At 48.1% G+C, this 20,000-nt stretch overlaps 2 protein-coding genes across 2 annotated transcripts in view; both read left to right on the top strand.

Moving 5' to 3' along the window:
- Positions 1 to 2,526: 2,526 nt before the first annotated feature.
- Positions 2,527 to 15,748, top strand: nim1ka (NIM1 serine/threonine protein kinase a; the record flags this gene model as incomplete). Its single annotated transcript, XM_084456734.1, has 5 exons — positions 2,527 to 2,711; positions 2,905 to 3,017; positions 8,703 to 8,824; positions 13,699 to 13,845; positions 14,990 to 15,748. 5 exons carry the CDS (start codon positions 2,527 to 2,529, stop codon positions 15,746 to 15,748), a joined length of 1,326 nt encoding a protein of 441 aa, XP_084312860.1.
- A 1,126-nt stretch (positions 15,749 to 16,874) lies between these two features.
- creb3l3l (cAMP responsive element binding protein 3-like 3 like) overlaps positions 16,875 to 20,000 on the top strand; it is a 17,840-nt gene continuing 14,714 nt past the window's right edge. Inside the window, exons 1-3 of the mRNA XM_084457123.1 lie at positions 16,875 to 16,998; positions 18,873 to 19,013; positions 19,184 to 19,736. Coding sequence (XP_084313249.1) covers positions 18,873 to 19,013; positions 19,184 to 19,736 — 694 coding nt within the window. The 5' untranslated portion in view covers positions 16,875 to 16,998. The remainder of the gene's footprint in view (positions 16,999 to 18,872; positions 19,014 to 19,183; positions 19,737 to 20,000) is intronic.

Here is a 20,000-nt window from a genome sequence, read left to right as displayed (position 1 = left end):
TGTGTGTTTGTGTTTGTGTGTGTGTGTGTGTGTGTGTGTGTGCCTGCGTGACTGTGTGTGGCTGCATGCATGACTGTGTGTTTGTGTTTGTGTGTGTGTGTGTGTGTGTGTGTGTTTGTGCCTGCGTGTGTGGCTGCATGCATGACTGTGTGTTTGTGTTTGTGTGTGTGTGTGTTTCTGCGTGTGTGTGTCTGCGTGCATAACTCTGCGTGCATGACTGTGTGTGTGTGTTTCTGTGTGTGTGTGTGCCTACGTGCATGACTGTGTGTGTGTGTGTGTGTGTGTGTGTGTGTGTGTAAAAAGTACCTCACAGTCTAGCGCCACCCCCTCTGAATGAGTTTATCAAATACAGATCCACCACCAACCTAACTCGGCTCACAAGAGCCGTTGCAAATAGGGACTGACCTGTGTGATTACCTTTAGAAAAACCTCTTTCAGTCAAAATGTTTTATCTTATAAGGGGTCTGGAACAGCCTCCCCCTATTCATAAGGGATTGCCCCACTCTTGCCACCTATAAGGGGCATCTAAAGGTGTGGCTTAGAGCCAACCAAAAATGTGACCACTTCTAACGCATGCCATTTTTCTGTTTTATATATTGTACTGTGTCTGTGTTTTATATATGTACCTCTTGTAACTTGTTTTGTAACATCAACCTGCCTAATGGACTCCAGATGGAAACTAGCCTCCGGGCTCCAATCTGGCATATTTACATGTTAGTACACGTTCATCAATATGCACTGTCCTGATTTAAATAAACTAAACTCAATTAAACTAAGTTCTAATGAGGACGAGCCCTCGTCTGCCTCCTCTCCTGGGGTATAGTTAGAGGGCCAGCTATGAAAAATATCACCTAAAATCACATGCGCACACACACACACACACACACACACACACACACACACACACAGATACACACACAGCTGTTAGAGAGTGTTCTTTTTTCCTGTCTATAGTCCGCCCCAGATTGTCCGCGTCTCCCAAATTGTCCGCTCGCCTCTCTCATTGAAAATGAATTACAATGCGTGGATATCGCTCCTCGTCTGAAACGGCCTTATAGCTGCGACCAGCAGCTAGTAGTGCTGTAGTAAACTCATGCTGTTTAAACAGACAGCACACCAGACCAGGCAGAACACTGTCCTACTGACCACTAAACAGACAGCAGACCAGGCAGAGCACTGTCCTACTGACCACTAAACAGACAGCACACCAGACCAGGCAGAGCACTGTCCTACTGACCACTAAACAGACACCAGACCAGGCAGAGCACTGTCCTACTGACCACTAAACAGACAGCACACCAGACCAGGCAGAGCACTGTCCTACTGACCACTAAACAGACACCAGACCAGGCAGAGCACTGTCCTACTGACCACTAAACAGACACCAGACCAGGCAGAGCACTGTCCTACTGACCACTAAACAGACAGCACACCAGACCAGGCAGAGCACTGTCCTACTGACCACTAAACAGACACCAGACCAGGCAGAGCACTGTCCTACTGACCACTAAACAGACACCACACCAGACCAGGCAGAGCACTGTCCTACTGACCACTAAACAGACACCAGACCAGGCAGAGCACTGTCCTACTGACCACTAAACAGACAGCACACCAGACCAGGCAGAGCACTGTCCTACTGACCACTAAACAGACACCAGACCAGGCAGAGCACTGTCCTACTGACCACTAAACAGACAGCACACCAGGCAGAGCACTGTCCTACTGACCACTAAACAGACACCAGACCAGGCAGAGCACTGTCCTACTGACCACTAAACAGACACCAGACCAGACCAGGCAGAGCACTGTCCTACTGACCACTAAACAGACACCAGACCAGACCAGGCAGAACACTGTCCTACTGACCACTAAGGCTCTGGATGTAGGGGTGTTGAGATGCCTGTGTGGGGGTATTTGAGCAGGCTCTGGATGTAGGGGTGTTGAGATGCCTGTGTGGGGGTATTTGAGCAGGTTCTGGGTGTAGGGGTGTTGAGGTGCCTGTGTGGGGGTATTTGGGTGTAGGGGTGTTGAGGTGCCTGTGTGGGGGTATTTGGGTGTAGGGGTGTTGAGGTGCCTGTGTGGGGGTATTTGGGTGTAGGGGTGTTGAGTTGAAACATGTATGAGGGTGAGACAGGGATGAGGGTGAGACAGGGATGAGGGTGAGACAGGGATGTGGTTTATAGATGTTACATGGATGGACATGTGATTGTATGGTTTATTTGAATGAATATTGTTGGCTAGTTTATTATATAACCATGTGTCATGAAATGTATATGAAAGATACAAATTGATATATATATATATATATATATGTGTGTGTGTGTGTGTGTGTGTGTGTGTGTGTATGTTGTCCACTCACAGGTTATGATTATTATCAACCTAATTAACTGCAGTGTACTTTTCCACAACCCAGATGTCCCTTATTCTCTGATTCTCTGGTTTTAGGTCATATTGACCTGTAGGTGGCGCTCTCCAGCGGCCCCTCCTGCCGCCATGACCTAAGCCCTCGCCATCCCGGGCAGGATGACGGCCGTCTGCCCCGCTGCGCTGGGGGGGTCCGGGGGGTCCGGGGGGGCCGGGGGCGGTCAGAGATGCTCCCGGTGGAGTGGTCAGGACAGCTCGGAGGTCAACACGGATGACGAGGGGGCGCCCCCACGCCGCCTGACCCCGCTGGAGAGGCTCAACCTGGACATGTGCCAGGACGACAGGTGGGGGGGGACGATGACACCGGACCTGAGACATTCATTCATTGATTCATTCATCCATCCATTCATTCATTCAAACAGATGTCTTTGATGGTTGTGTAGTATTCATCATGGGAGCTGATGTTTATGGACTGGTCATGGGAGAGTTCAGGCCTCTGTGCTGATGTGGTTGATCTTCTCTCGTCTCCGTGGGCAGGGTGGTCAGGGAGCTGACCGTCGGGCGGCGCATCGGCTTCTACAAGGTGCGGGGGGAGATCGGCTGTGGGAACTTCTCCCACGTCAAGCTGGGGATCCACGCCCTCACCAGAGGTACGGAACGCCGGCTTCATCAGGAGAGAGAGAGGACATGCTCCTCATGGTCCTAGGGAGAGCCTGACGCTCCTCAGTAGCAGGAGAGAGAGGACATGCTCCTCCTGACGCTCCTCGGTAGCAGGAGAGAGAGGACATGCTCCTGACGCTCCTCGTAGCAGGAGAGAGAGGACATGCTCCTGACGCTCCTCGTAGCAGGAGAGAGAGGACATGCTCCTGAAGCTCCTCGGTAGCAGGAGAGAGAGGACATGCTCCTCCTGACGCTCCTCAGTAGCAGGAGAGAGAGGACATGCTCCTGACGCTCCTCGTAGCAGGAGAGAGAGGACATGCTCCTGACGCTCCTCGTAGCAGGAGAGAGAGGACATGCTCCTGAAGCTCCTCGGTAGCAGGAGAGAGAGGACATGCTCCTGACGCTCCTCAGTAGCAGGAGAGAGAGGACATGCTCCTGACGCTCCTCAGTAGCAGGAGAGAGAGGACATGCTCCTGACGCTCCTCAGTAGCAGGAGAGAGAGGACATGCTCCTGACGCTCCTCGTAGCAGGAGAGAGAGGACATGCTCCTGACGCTCCTCGTAGCAGGAGAGAGAGGACATGCTCCTGAAGCTCCTCGGTAGCAGGAGAGAGAGGACATGCTCCTCCTGACGCTCCTCAGTATCAATCAATCAATCAAAGCTTTATTTGTATAGCGCATTTCATACCCAGAGGCAACACAATGCACAATGCGCAGTAGAGCCTGTTTATTGGTGAAATGATTCCAGCTGTAGCTAAAAATGAGAGCTTTGCTCTGGGAGAGTATGCCTTGTCAAAACTATGTCTTTATAAGAATATAAACAACAAAGTAACTGCGTTAATGAGATACTGTAGCCCAGGGACTGCGGGTGGAAATTAGCTGTTTAGCTATAACCTTGTACAGTGCATCTCTACCTATTCTATAGGGTAAATGTCTACTGTACCTTGTCCCTGTCTTAAAAATAAATCAAATCAAATCAAATGTTGAGGTAGGCGGTCCAGGGAAAGCCTCTGTTCCAGGGAAAGCGTTTAGTCAGGAGGGTTAAGCAGTGGCGTATTTAGGCATGGGTGACATGGGCAGCCGCCCAGGGCAGCATCTCGCAGGGGGCGGCAAGAGGAGCAGAGAAAGAAAACAAAACGTTGTCAACAAATCGCACGACAATCAGAATTGCCTGCCCCCCCCAACCTGCTCAACAACTTGCCGGCGGTCTATTATTCCCAATCAGAAAGCCCGTTCATTTCCTGTTTACAAAACCAAACTGAAAGTGTGGGGCGCCGTAGCGGGGGGTTCACCCAGGGTGGCAGATAAGATAGAAATAGAAACACTACTGGGGTTCAGGAGCTGTTTTCATCGATGAGGAAACACTGAGTGCTCTTACTGTAGGTAGCCACTGGCTAATTAGGCTGTGTGTCTGTCTGTCTGTCTGTCTGTCTGCCTGTCTGTCTGTCTGTCTGTCTGTCTGTCTGTCTGTCTGTCTGTCTGTCTGTCTGTCTGTCTGTCTGTCTGTCTGTCTGCCTGTCTGTCTGCATGCTGCCCTTGAAAAGATGGATTGATTAGAGATCTCTAGTTTCCCTAGCGACGGCTGGAATTGCTACATGGCTCAGCAAAGACCAAAGAGTGTTTGAGTGTTGTGTGTGCATGTGTGTGTCTGTGTGTGTGTGTGAGAGAGAGAGTCATGTGTGTGTGTGTGTGTGTGTGTGTGAGAGAGAGAGAGAGAGAGAGAGAGAGAGTCATGTGTGTGTGTGTGTGTGTGTGTGAGAGAGAGAGAGAGAGAGAGAGAGAGAGAGTCGTGTGTGTGTGTGTGTGTGTGTGAGAGAGAGAGTCATGTGTGTGTGTGTGTGAGAGAGAGAGAGAGTCATGTGTGTGTGTGTGTGTGTGTGTGTGTGAGAGAGAGAGAGAGAGAGAGAGTCATGTGTGTGTGTGTGTGTGAGAGAGAGAGTCTTGTGTGTGTGTGTGTGTGTGTGTGTGTGTGTGTGTGTGTGTGTGTGTGTGTGTGAGAGAGAGAGTCTTGTATGTGTGTGTGTGTGTGTGTGTGTGTGTGTGTGTGTGTGTGTGTGTGTGTGTGTGTGTGTGGTACCTTACTGCTCTGTGCTGCAAAAACAAAAAAGAGCTGTGATGCACTTTGAATGCTCTCTGGGACAGCAGTGCAATGGAGAGTCATACCAGTGTTAATAATGCATATCAGAGCACAGTAGCTCAACACCACTTTACCACTTATGAACTATACGGTTACCTACTGTACGGTCCATTTCATCGTGCGGTATGAATCATTCAAAGGCCTCGACACTTGATATCAAATGATTTCATTCAGCAGGCGCTTGGGTCATGAAGCTACTTGGCTCTGTCTGGAAGCCTGACCCTAGAAACTAAGGGGCCGTGTCCACATAGGGCCTTTTTCTGAGCGCCTGCGCCTTTTTTCAATTGTTGTCCAATGAGGAGAGAGCGTTGGCGGCCGGCAAAAAAAAAAGGCGCAGCACCCAGCGTCTTTTTCCGAGCGCTCCGGCTGTTTTTGATTTGATTGTTTGATTGTTTTTGTTCGCTCCGAGCGCTCAAAGTTGAAAATATCTCAACTTTTCAGAAAGGCGCTGGTCTCGTCACTGCCGCTCCTTTCCAGCAACCAATCAGATATTGGATAGGGCTTGACTCCAACCAATCAGATATTGGATAGGGCTTGACTCCAACCAATCAGATATTGGATAGGGCTTGACTCCAACCAATCAGATATTGGATAGGGCTTGACTCGCCAGCGGTCTGGAGTAGTCTGGGGCGTCTCCCTTTCGCAGTTGTTTCGCCGGTCTAGAGGGGTGGACCTCGGTCCGGATCCGGACCCAGAAGCTGTCTAATCCGGACTGGATATAACCCGATAAATCAATAAGAATTTCTCCCTTTTGACGGAGCGTAGGCAACTAGTTTGAGCCTGCGCAGCCTTTGTAGTATTTTACGGCATTTGTTTATCTCATGCGTCGCTAGCCAATCGAATCTGCGTGTTCATTGCCTGACGTCACCCAGTCTACATGGGACAGCCTAGCTATCGTTAACGTTACTGTTATCAGAGTGATTCCTTGCTAACATTAGTTGGAGTTGGACACTGCATGACCAGAGAAACGTAACGACAAACGAAGAGGGAAGTGAGATACTACAAAACAGAAGTAACGTCAGCCTATACATGCCGTGCTCTAAAATAAGAAAAATAGTTGTTGAAAATAGGGCGTTCCATCAAGAATGGACCGAGTTGTAGATATTCATTCTCAACGCGGGTATCTCTGAACCTGTTTAACTCATATATTTCAAAAGCTACCTTGTTTTTAAATGTAGACCTCATTTTACTCAAGTTTGTAGTAGCCTACTTTTTATTTATAATCTCTCCTAAATGTGAAATCCCTCCTAAATGTGAAGTGTCAATAAACAGGTTGAAATATTGTTGAAATGTATCCTACTTCATTTCATTTTAAAGTAAGTTGGGGACCATACAACTGAAGTGAACAATATTTTAACTTCCATGCATATTTCACAGTAACATACTTGTTGCTATACAATAATTTGATAGGAATATGCAAGGAAACAAATCTGTGTTGAGGGCATAAAAAATGCACGCATCACCACCGGACCCTGGCTTGAGGCCGCTTTGTCAAAATGGACCTCTTAGAACTTTACTTGATTACCCCTGGCCTAGGATGACGCATCGCATAATCTTCCGGTCTGGACCGGAAGAAGAACAGTTGTTGTATCCGCACTCCGCTGAAACAGCTCCTCCAAGGCCACAGCCGTTTCAGGTGAGACCGCTGTCCAGGGGCTCGGGACCAGGCTCTGGAGGCAGGCCTCACGGCCCCTACCCCCAAGTGTCCGGTGGTCATTGGGGGCCCCCAGCACTTGGCCACCGACCTCCAGCTGGGGTCCAGCTGCTCTGATCACGGCTCCCAGAGCCCCCAGGGCATCCAGGCCCAGGATACAGTCCTTCCCGATGTCCGCCAGCCAGAACTCCTGCTGTACGGAGACGTCACCCACTACCAGGGCTAGGCTGCCCCTCCCCTTCACGTCCGCACTCTGTCCCGTCACAGTCTCTATCTTCACCCCCGTGGGGGCCCACTCCGTCTCTCCTCCCAGGACTCCAGGTCTCACCAGGCTGATGGTAGCTCCAGTATCCACCAAAGCAATACAGCTCCATCCATTCAGCGTACAGGGGACGTGGGGGCTGGGGCCTGGGCCCACCCGCCCCACCACCGGAGGACGGTGATGTTGTAGGGGTATGTCCAGGGCCGACCTTTCCCCTTCTAGGCCGACCCTGGGTCGTTTCCCGTCAGGGAGGTGGCTGAGGCTGGTGCCCGAGTGGGGTTCTCTTGGCTCTGCTGGTAGGGGGGCCTCTGTCATCGTCGGTTGGGGCGGCCTCCGGTCTGCTCACACTCCCGCCTCAGGTGTCCTGGTTGTCCACAACCCCAGGGCCCTTCTGCGCGGGCTGCCTGCACTGGCCTGGGAGACTCCTCCTCGCCCTCCTGTAGGGACCGTACAACTTCAAATCTACACTCAGATCGCAGGTAACGCGTCACTCTCTGCCGCCGAGGCGTCCGTCGCCCTATGTTGCCAGCTTCCATTGAGAATGAATGGCAGCCGGCCGCTCTCGTCGCCCAAGTCGCTCGCTGTGTGAGACGCAACGTTGTCACGAAACTAGCAATTGTTAGCCGGTCGGCTAGCTAACGTAACGTTATGCCAGCTGTGTCAAACTCGGCTGCTCATAAACGGCTGCTCATGCACCGTGAGCTGTTATGCTTGATTTAACTTTCTAATGGTTTAGAGTCAGTGAGTGACATTAAGGAACTGATAATTAGAGACGACAAATGTCAATATTCTTTTGTATCACAGATATTTTTTATCCGCCACTGTTTTCAAAAATGTTGTGTGGTTTTGGACACCACTACGCCATGTTTGATAGAAGCGCTGCAGGACGAAGCTCTCCCCAGCGCCCTGCAGCGGGTTACTGACAGAAAAAGGTGCAATGTGGACACGGCCCCTGAGGCTGGTGACAGGACCACGTGTCCCCAGGTGCCACTCGTCTTTAAGACAGCGCCCTGTTGTTCAAGGTGCGTCCTGTCCTCCTTGTACTCCGTCTCCCCTCATTCACCACCGTTATACAGACGGCTTCGCACTTGTTTGTCCTCCTAACTGGTTTTGAGGAAAGCAATGTCCAGGCGAAAATGGGTCCACTAACGAGGAGCGGTCGATTTGAGAATGCAATTCAGGAGATGGGTTTCTAAGGATAGCTGATCCTCAAGTCCTCATCAGATTATCCTGACTGACGTCTGTCCACGTGCTCCACACACAGCTGTTTGTATAAAGACAGGAAGAGGGATGAAATGTTGATATTGTTGATGTACTGTACATTGTACTACACAGAGATATTTACAACGTGGTGCAACAATATTTTATTATCCTCACACACTGAATTTATTTAAACATTTTGATTCCAACTAATCTAACCTATTTGTATCTGATTTAACCAACTAATATGTTGTTTCATCTCATATCTCATATTTAATGACCATGATGACCACTTATCAGCCAAGGTTGCCCTGTAATTACCTTACCTCAGCTGTTCTCAACGATTCCCTCAATCTTCTGCACAAATCTTTACCATAATATTCTCTCTCTCTCTCTCTCTCTCTCTTCTCTCTCTTTCTCTCAGACAAGGTAGCCATTAAGATCCTGGACAAGACCAAGCTGGACCAGAAGACTCAGAGGCTGCTGTCCAGGGAGATCTCCAGCATGGAGAAGCTGCACCACCCCAACATCATACGCCTCTATGAGGTGTGGGACACACGCACGCACGCACACACACACACACACACACACACACGCACGCACGCACGCACGCACACACACACACACACACACTAGGGACTAGAGGTGTGCCCGAATATGAATACGGCATTCGGATGAGCACAAATAGTAGCTTTTTCACGAATAGTAAATTTGTACGAATATTGTAAAAAATATTCGGGAGGGGGGAGAACAGTCAAATACTGTATGAGCGAGCGATACGTGCACGTGCCTATGTGAACTGTAGCGTTTGTTTGAGCAGAGGAGGACCGGTAGCTAGCTTGTTAGCTCAGTGTAGTATATCTAGCATGGATGTATTAATTAAACTGGATACAGCCACTCCATTCACTGGCCGCTATCAACAATGAAGCCCTATTGAACCGCGCCATCTTGGCAAATTTGTAGTCATTTGACTATTTCCGGTGACTTTTGACTTGCGCAGTTGTGCTTTTCTGGCCTTCCGGTGACTTTTGACTTGCGCAGTTGAGCTTCTCTGACCGACGCGCGTCCACGAAAAAGTTCACATTTATCTGAAATGTAGACGCACGTTCCCGGCTCTCTCCGCTTTGATTTAGCAATGAAAACCGGCTTGCATATTAACCTGTTTTTGTCAAATATATCAATTGGAGAAATTATTTTTTGATCCTGGCATCTTAGTTTTAACAGGTTAAATATAATTGAACATGTTTTGTTTGCTAGTAGATGGTATTCATTCCGTTCGCGATAACGTTATTGCAGCCAGGCTGAATTCCTCCAGGGAGTCAGTGACAGGCGAGTTGAAGAGCTTCACTCCCCGCCAGCAGGAGCTCTGGCCGCGGCTACCGCATCTCGGAAAACCCGCTGAGTTCATGGCTGCTATTTCACATTCGCCCTTGATCAATCCCAATACCGATCCATGGTAATAATGAATCAATCGTTCAGATCAGATCGGCAGTGCTGCATGCATGTTACAACATCATTGTTACCTTTATTAACATAACCATAGCCTACATTTATCTCTCTAACGTTAGGCTATCCATCTTACACCAGTCGGCCATTCGATAAATGGAAGCGGTGAACGCCAACGTTGACTGAAAACACCCAAACTCAGTGTATCGTTTCATCTTCATGCTACACATCAACTCCTTTACATTGTATGTGAATAAATTCCTGTTATTCTAAAAATATCCCATTTCTGTCCATTCTTGGAAAAGGCTAATAATTGCTGTCAAAAGATCACTCCAGTTTATCACCGTATCCCACTACCATTTCAACTATGCACAGGAGGTTGTCTTGTGGTCATTTTCATTAAAAAATGATTAGCCTGATCAGTTTGTTGTATGTATTAAGCCCTTTTTGAGCGTTTTGTGTGTGTGCATTGTTAAGTGTAAGCTTATGCAGCCTACTCCAAACTTTAATGGTTACAGCAGTCTGAAACTGTGAAAGTCTTCATGTAGGCCTAGTTGTTATTTCCAAGTCTCCAATAGTTTAAGAAAATTTGTTTGGAAACACTACAATATGTGCCTTTAGCAGCTGTAGTAATGTAATAGTTAAATACCTAGCCTACTGTAATTTGCACAGACAGCTTCAGTGGTAGTTTTAAAGTATTTATTTATAATAATAAAACAGATAATAAAAATATAATTAAAAAAAACAATAATGTGGGGACGCATGGCCATGGAGCACATTACGAGCCATGGAGCACATGTGTGTCATACACTGGGACAGCTACATCCACAATATGTAAAATGAGAGCACAAAACAGACCCACTGAGTGGTTTGGCTGGGGAGGATGAGAAGAGGGAGAGGAGGAGGGGGTGGGAAAGGGATGAGGAAGAACAGTGAAATTAATGAACAATGTGATGGCAACAAATATGTCTTGGTACAAAAATGTACTTAGCCTATGTATACTAAACTAACAAAAAAAAAGAGCAACAGCAGTATGTTCATCATCACATAAAAATAACACACTGATTTATTTGAGCTGTTCTTATTAAAAAATAATGCTTTGTCAGTTGAAGTTGCAATCCAGAGGAGGTGTAGGCCAAAGCAGCTTCACCCACTCCAGATTGTTGCTTCAAGGGACCGCAAGATGTTTCTTAAAAAAAGGTCATTTCCCAAAGTGGATAAATGACATCCATCAGTCTCAAATAAATCGGAGTTGTCATGTTTTATTTGAGGATGCCCAACACTGTTGCCGCCCAGTTCCCTAATAAATGTGACCATCACATTGTTCACAAATTTCCGAGCTTTGTTGAGTCTCGCCGGCTTGACAGGAATCCTCCACAATTACTGTAAGTAACCCCTCAATTATTCAATTTTACTGGGGAGCAGTGACCATAGCCTACTTGCCAACCCTCCTGACTTCCGCGGGAGATTCATAAATTTGAACTAGGTTGTGTAGTAGATAGGCTACAATAAATTAGGACAGATGCACATTTACTGAACAGCACAGACAAAAGTCGGACATTAAAAACAATTGCTCCATACACACATATATATATATATATATATAATGTTTCACATTTCGTTTTAATGCTTTTAATGTCTAATTTGTAATGCTTTTAATGCCCCCCCCCCCGCAATTTGGTTTGGAAATGCTCCCTATTTCTGAGGTCCCAAGGTTGGTGAGTATGGCAAGCTATAAGCTATTAATACAAGCATACCGCTCAAAAAGGGCTTAATACATACAACAAACTGATCAGGCTAATAATTTTTTAATGAAAATGACCACAAGACAACCTCCTGTGCATAGTTGAAATGGTAGTGGGATACGGTGATAAACTGGAGTGATCATTTGACAGCAATTATTAGCCTTTTCCAGGAATGGACAGAAATGGGATATTTTTAGAATAACAGGAATTTATTCACATACAATGTAAAGGAGTTGATGTGTAGCATGAAGATGAAACGATACACTGAGTTTGGGTGTTTTCAGTCAACGTTGGCGTTGACCGCTTCCAGCTATCGAATGGCCGACTGGTGTAAGATGGATAGCCTAACGTTAGAGAGATAAATGTAGGCTATGGTTATGTTAATAAAGCTAACAATGATGTTGTAACATGCATGCAGCACTGCCGATCTGATCTGAACGATTGATTCATTATTACCATGGATCGGTATTGGGATTGATCAAGGGCGAGTGTGAAATAGCAGCCAGGAACTCAGCGGGTTATCCGAGATGCGGTAGCCGCGGCCAAAGCTCCTGCTGGCGGGGAGTGAAGCTCTTCAACTCGCCGGTCACTGGCTCCCTGGAGGAATTTAGCCTGGCTGCAATAACGTTATCGCGAACGGAATGAATACCATCTACTAGCAAACAAAACATGTTCAATTATATTTAACCTGTTAAAACTAAGATGCCAGGATCAAAAAATAATTTCTCCAATTGATATATTTGACAAAAACAGGTTAATATGCAAGCCGGTTTTCATTGCTAAATCAAAGCGGAGAGAGCCGGGAACGTGCGTCTACATTTCAGATAAATGTGAACTTTTTCGTGGACGCGCGTCGGCCAGAGAAGCTCAACTGCGCAAGTCAAAAGTCACCGGAAATAGCCAAGTGACTACAAATCTAGCCAAGATGGCGCGGTTCAATAGGCCTTCACTTTAGATTTCGAATCCTGGGGGCTTGATATCTAGCTAACGCTAGCTATTTCAGCTACGCATGCTCAGCCTCTCACTAGCCTATATAATATCTGGCGATTTTGAAATATGAAATAATTATGAAAGTATATTTTAACAACTGAAACACAACTGATCAAATGTTTGATCCATGCCGTCAGCATCCATCAGCACAACAGAGTAGGCTAGTCTAGTGTATAATAATAATAATAATAATAATATAATAATAATAATTATAATTATTATTATTATAATATAATTATATGTTTTTCAGTTTCTAACTAAATGTAGAATGTCCCCCAGTTAAGGGTGGTGGTGCGGTTCTGACACTTCATAGTTTGTTAAAATAAAAACATACAGGATGATGATGAGGAGGAATATACTTCATATATATATATAAACAGCAATTCTGATGCGTTGAAAGCACAGCAATTGCAATGCCAATTAATATTAGGCTAAAAAAATTACATTTCCCCTCAGTTTAAACCGTTTTGAACCGACTTTCGGTTTATGCCCCGCCCACTTACGAATACGAATACGAATAATTAGCTGTCAAATACAAATACAAAAATAGTGGGCTCCCAGCACACCCCTACTAGGGATATAATGATAACCGGTAATAATGATAAACCGTGATAAAATTTGATTAAATTTATCGCGCAAAACCGTGTTTGATTACCACACTTTGAAAAACTCAGCATCAACTAAAGTGAGCAACTGTCTCCAAGATGCATTATTTTTATGTTTATTCAAGCAACAAGTGCACAGTGCTGCTGATTTAATCTGTGGTTTTCAATATAAAACTTGATTAAATGATCTCAGTGTGTGTATCAGTAGTTTTTGAACATTTTCAACACATTTTAACAATACGGTGATAATACTGATAACCCTGATCATTTGGGTCACTATAATCGTAATGTGAAATTTTCATACACTTACATCTCTAACGCACGCACACACACACACACACACACACACACACACACACACACACACACACACACACACACACACCTGATTTGAATAGGCCTTTGATGGGCACGACAGACTCATCTAAAGACATACTTATTTAGGATCTTTTTTGTATGCAGTGTGTATATATTTTATGTATTAATGTGTCTCTATTTTCTTAATGTGATTGTTTCAGCACTTTGAGATTGTTAAATCAAAAGTGCTCTAGAAATAAAATTAATTATTAATGTTATTACGTTGTTATTATCCCGCCATCACGCCTGGTGATAAACACTGTCTGTCGCCCCCCAGGTGGTGGAGACGTTGTCACGGTTACACCTGGTGATGGAGTACGCTGGAGGCGGGGAGCTCTACACCAAGATCACCACCGACGGCAAGCTCTCCGACATCGACAGCAAGATGGTCTTCTCCCAGATCCTGTCCGCGGTCAGACACATGGTCAGACGCTCTCTCATCTACAGGGTCACACATGGTCAGACGCTCTCTCATCTACAGGGTCACACATGGTCAGACGCTCTCTCATCTACAGGGTCACACATGGTCAGACGCTCCCTCACCTACAGGGTCACACATGGTCAGACGCTCTCTCACCTACAGGGTCACACATGGTCAAACGCTCTCTCACCTACAGGGTCACACATGGTCAGACGCTCCCTCACCTACAGGGTCACACATGGTCCAGACGCTCTCTCACCTACAGGGTCACACATGGTCAGACGCTCTCTCATCTACAGGGTCACACATGGTCAGACGCTCTCTCACCTACAGGGTCACACATGGTCAGACGCTCTCTCACCTACAGGGTCACACATGGTCAGACGCTCTCTCACCTACAGGGTCACACATGGTCAGACGCTCTCTCATCTACAGGGTCACACATGGTCAGACGCTCTCTCACCTACAGGGTCACACATGGTCAGACGCTCTCTCACCTACAGGGTCACACATGGTCAGACGTTCTCTCACCTACAGGGTCACACATGGTCAGACGCTCTCTCATCTACAGGGTCACACATGGTCAGACGCTCTCTCACCTACAGGGTCACACATGGTCAGACGCTCTCTCATCTACAGGGTCACACATGGTCAGACGCTCTCTCACTTACAGGGTCACACATGGTCAGACGCTCTCTCACCTACAGGGTCACACATGGTCAGACGCTCTCTCACCTACAGGGTCACATACAGATTGATAAACTCCAGAGATTTATTGATCTCCGGGGGGAATTGTTGAATATCTTGACTATACTGTAGATGTGCCAGTACATTGTGTGTTGGTGTCTCAGGTTTCTGTGTAGGCCTTATGTGTCAGAAATACTGTGTACGGAGACACACACACACACACACACACACGCACACGCACACGCACACGCACACGCACACGCACACGCACACACACCAGCTGTGTCACTTCAGGCTGCTGTATTCTGGCTAATATTCATAACAGACATTATGCTGATAATATACACTATGACACCATGCATCGGAGTATAACCACCTACAGTACATGGTGCACAAGGCCAGAACGTCCTAACCATGTCTACCCCCCCCCCCCCCCCCCTAACCCTAACCCCCCCCGCAGCACGACCACGGCATCATCCACCGCGACCTGAAGGCGGAGAACGTGTTCTACACCTGCAGCACCTGCGTGAAGGTGGGTGACTTCGGCTTCAGCACGCTCAGCCGGCGCGACCACACGCTCAACACCTTCTGTGGCTCGCCGCCCTACGCCGCGCCCGAGCTCTTCCGTGACCAGCACTACCTGGGCGTGTTCGTGGACATCTGGGCGCTGGGCGTCATGCTCTTCTTCATGGTGACGGGCGCCATGCCCTTCCGGGCCGACACGGTGGCCAAGCTGAAGCGCTGCATTCTGGACGGGGCCTACCAGCTGCCCGCCTGGGTGCCCGAGCCCTGCGGGCGCCTGATCAGGGGGGTCCTGCAGCCCCAGCCGGCCGACCGCTACAGCGTGGAGCAGATGATGGGCTGCGAGTGGCTCCTCCCCCTCGACTTCCCCCCGGCCATGGAGCCCTTCAGGCTGGAGCCGTCGCACCTGGCGGAGGGGGCGGCGTCCGAGCTGGGGGACGACGAGGTGGAGGTCAAGGGGGCGCTGGAGAGCCTGGGCATCACCCCGGAGCACATCCTCAACAACCAGGGTAAGGACTGCCGGAGCGCCGTCACGGGCGTGTACCGGATCCTGCTGCACCGCGCGCACAAGAGGCGTGCCGTGGACAGCATGCCCGTGGTCACGCAGGCGGCGGCGGGCGCGGCGGCCAGCAAGAAGGACCGCCTGCGGGCGTACCGCAGCCTGAGGCACACGTCCAAGCTCTGCGCCATCCTGTGACACGGTCCAGCCAGCGGGACTCGGGACGTCCGGGGAGCCAGCGGACGCGTGGACATGATGGATGAGGCTCTGATGAAAAGTGCATTATAGAGCAGGAGGAGCTGTGGGCCAGGAGGAAGACACACCTGCTCATAGAACACCTCTCCACTAGCTTGACCTCATCTACTTAAAAAAAAAAATTAAAGATTTTTCTTCTTTTTCCATCAGTGTCTGTGATTGTAGCCGGGCTGGCGTCCATGACTGTTCCTGTTTTGACGGCATGACGCTCACTCACTCATTCAGATAAGAGTTTATCTTGAAGAGGGATTAGTATGAATATCTAAGACATGGCACATAGGCTACAGTTCATAACTGCATGTGACGCACGTTCACGTGGCCCATCCAGTTACCCAGCGCTGCGTGTTCCACGCCAGACACGCCTTGGGATGCAGATAGTCATGGTTCCTGGAAAGACAAGCACATTTGAAAGACGGCCTTTTAACGATTAATTGCACTTTTCTTGGATGTCTTGGAGTTTCTTTTAAAATACATTTTGATTGTATTTGTTGTTATTCATCTAATGCTCCGTAAAAACGTGTGACAGTATGAGTTTGAACCTGGTTGAGATGAACACGGTGGTTTCCTGGGTGGTCTAACCAGCTGGAGCTCTGCCTTTCAGCTGCTTCTCACCCATATAATCAGGAAGTCAGTCAGTCAGGTGGCCAGGTGGGCCAATCAACTTCAACAGCACTGATGAATCAACTTGCTCCCTGAGTAGCTTACTGTGTGTGTGTGTGGGGGGGGGGGGGGCAGGATTCTAGATACCTCAGATCGATTTTAATGAAGGCTACAGTTTTTACAATCTTTAATCTGTCACCTACATGGTTAGATTTTCAATTGCTACTATGCCATGTAATGCCCTGTCCTGTGCATTAAAATACCGATTATTCTTCAATACAGTATATTGTTTCAGAAATTGCTTTTTGTGTCGTGATATTATTGTTGCAGTCTTTCCTTTAGCTTATTCTAATAGACAGTAGGCCTACTGATCAAAATAAGCAGAAGACTACATCCCCCAGAAGGACCCTCGCGTACGCTACGGAAGCTGAGGTTTCTGCGCGATGACGCAATTTGTGTCTCGTTGGAAGGTGATTTCATCAGAAGAGCTTCGGCTGAGACGACGGGGAGAAAAAGCGATAAACACAGAGAACCGAGGAAACCAAGACACTGACACGAATGATATTTGATCTTGATTAACAGCTAACATAAAGGTAAGAATGTTTTATACTCAGTGTAACACTAATTCGTTTTATTCTGCTAAAGTATCATATTAATGACCACGCCCTCTCAACAACCTTTGTTATTGTTCCTCCCGGTTGACAGGATCAACATACATGCATGTATAAGAAAACATACTGTAGTCTGTAGGCCTACATGCTGAATAAGAACACATGATACTGTAGTGTGTAGGCCTACATGCTGAATAAGAACACATGATACTGTAGTGTGTAGGCCTACATGCTGAATAAGAACACATGATACTGTAGTGTGTAGGCCTACATGCTGAATAAGAACACATGATACTGTAGTGTGTAGGCCTACATGCTGAATAAGAACACATGATACTGTAGTGTGTAGGCCTACATGCTGAATAAGAACACATGATACTGTAGTGTGTAGGCCTACATGCTGAACAGTGTCACTCAGGACCGGTTTATGAACGAGCACATTAAATGGGTACAGACAGAGACAGGTTGGGGTATTACTAGGCTCACTGCAGCTTGCTGGAGGCCTAATCCTTACTGGGGTTTCTGTAATTTACAGGAGATGTATGCGTAATATAGGTCACATAGTCACTTGTTTCACAGTCTCAATAGAGCACACTTGCAATCGTGTTTTCACGGTCTCATTGCAAATAGGAGATCTGAGCGACCGCTGTTGTTTGGATGGTCCTCATGTGACAGGGGGGCGTGTCCTGGGAGCAGGGGGCGTGTCCAGTGAGCAGGGGGCGTGTCCTGGGAGCAGGGGGGCGTGTCCAGATCAGCGGGTTGACTTCTTGGCGGTGATGACGCAATCCAGCGGTTTCCAGCTGTCATGACGTCATGTCTCATACGACTGCGTCGACGTGTCCACGCTCCTAGCTTTATGTCATGCGATACTTGCCAACCTTGAGACCTCAGTAATAGGGAGCATTTCAAAACCAAATTCCGGGGGGGACTAATACTAAAATATATGATACTGACATTATGATTATTCTTTCTTTTTTTTTTAAAGCACACAGCAACATGATTTATATTGTTCAATAATTTTATTCCATGAGGGATTGGACTGAAATTGAATGGGCAATATCTGTAGTCTATAAATGAGTATATATCAGTATCATATTAGTAATATCAGTATCATATATATTAGTATATATCAGTATCATATACATTCATTTCAAATAAGAGTTATAAGAGTTTACACCCGGCTGCACCATGGGTGCATGCCTCTGCCCTCTGGGGCCATCTACTAATGCTTATTGTAGTTGTAAGCAAATCCCTTTCCTCTAAACTTCTCAGTGAGAAATGTAAACTACTTTCCACTGAGGCTGGAATTTACATGAGTAGGCAATTTTTTTTCTTTGAAGAGCTCATTCTCTCTTCTGTCAGTCAAGAGCAATAGCATGGTCAAGAGCTTATACATCCATGGTCAAGAGACAGTAGACTACACAGGAGAAAACAGGAGAGTTGGCATCTAACGCGAAGAGCACTTTAATACGTGTAAAAGCACTTTGCCATTTATGTCGTTGTGCTCGTGTGCATTGACAATATAGTAAACTTGAGCATCAATGGCCACGTATTGCGCATATTGCTGTAGGCTAGCTAGCCCTTTTCAGTCCTGTTGTCGCATGCTCGCTCATGCCAGATGAAAGATTATCCTACATTACATTACCGCCACTCATCCGTTTTTATTGTATTATTTTGTACATTGTTGTATATGGTATTCCACATTGTATTTGTACTGTATTTACCTATGCTGTTCAAGCACTGGCCTGTCTTTATTGCTCTGCACTATCAGACCAAAACTAATTCCTGGTATGTGAAAACCTACTTGACAAGTAAACCTGTTTGTGATTGTGATCTCCTGACTTCTCTGACTTCAGATGTCAGAAAGCGAGGATCTTCCCTCCATGGACGGAGCGGACCTGCTGGGACTCCTGTTCCAGGACGGGGAGACGGACGCCGTGGACACATTCTTCCCAGAGGGGAATGTCCTGATTGAGGACTGGCTGGCTGAGCAGGATGTAGGTCTTCCATTCAGCCTGGAGGCGTGGCCGGCCTGGGCTGGTCCCAGCGCAGGGCGTGGTCATGTTTACAGAACCTCCATTGTGCTTTTCAATACTGACTTCCAGTAAACAACATGCAGTTTAAATGAAGAGAAAGGAACCCGACACTCTGCTCTGTGTTTGTTCAGATGCTGACAGGGATGGAGACGGAGGACTTCCTGTCCAGCCTGCTGGAGGGGGGGGACCCCTGCCCCCCCCGCCCCCCCCGCTCCCCGCTGGGCAGTGACAGCGGCATCTCAGACCACAGCGGCTCCGGTGGCGCGGGGGGTAAGACCCCGCCCCTGGACTGGCCCAGCCCCCAGGGGGGTAAGACCCCGCCCCCGGACTGGCCCAGCCCCCAGGGGGGTAAGACCCCGCCCCCGGACTGGCCCAGCCCCCAGGGGGGTAAGACCCCGCCCCTGGACTGGCCCAGCCCCCAGGGGGGTAAGACCCCGCCCCCGGACTGGCCCAGCCCCCAGGGCAGCGACAGCGACCCGCCCCCCAGCCCGGACCCTCCCGCCCCGGGGCAGCGCCAGGCTGACAGCCCCGAGACCCAGGCCACGCAGACGGACCACAGCTACTCGCTCCTGCAGGGAGGAGGAGGAGGAGGAGGATGGGGGCTCGGGGACATGGATATGGACATGGACGCCCTGCAGAGCGTGAGGGCGGAGAAGCCAGACATGGACGTCTTCATCGACCTGGGTAGGTGGAGGTGTGAACGAGCAGAGAGGGTGTTCAGGTTGAGATGGTCTGTGGTGGTCATGGACCTTGCAGGGACTTCAGGACTTAGATTAGATCACATTTCCTTTGTTGTCCTTTACAGGAGAATGAACGCAACAATGACACAGTATAGACCTCTCCCCCCACACCATACAGGGCTGTGTCCCATCCCCCAACCACGGCCATGCGCACTCCTACTTCATGAGAATAAACACAGTTGTCCTCAGATTCAGTAGCCTGTCCAAA

The sequence above is a fragment of the Borostomias antarcticus genome, assembly GCF_949987555.1.
Source record: "Borostomias antarcticus genome assembly, chromosome: 23".
In the NCBI taxonomy this organism is placed as follows: domain Eukaryota; kingdom Metazoa; phylum Chordata; class Actinopteri; order Stomiiformes; family Stomiidae; genus Borostomias; species Borostomias antarcticus.
The sequence above is the reverse complement of the archived record's forward strand: the minus strand, read 5'-3'. Positions and strand labels throughout refer to the sequence as shown.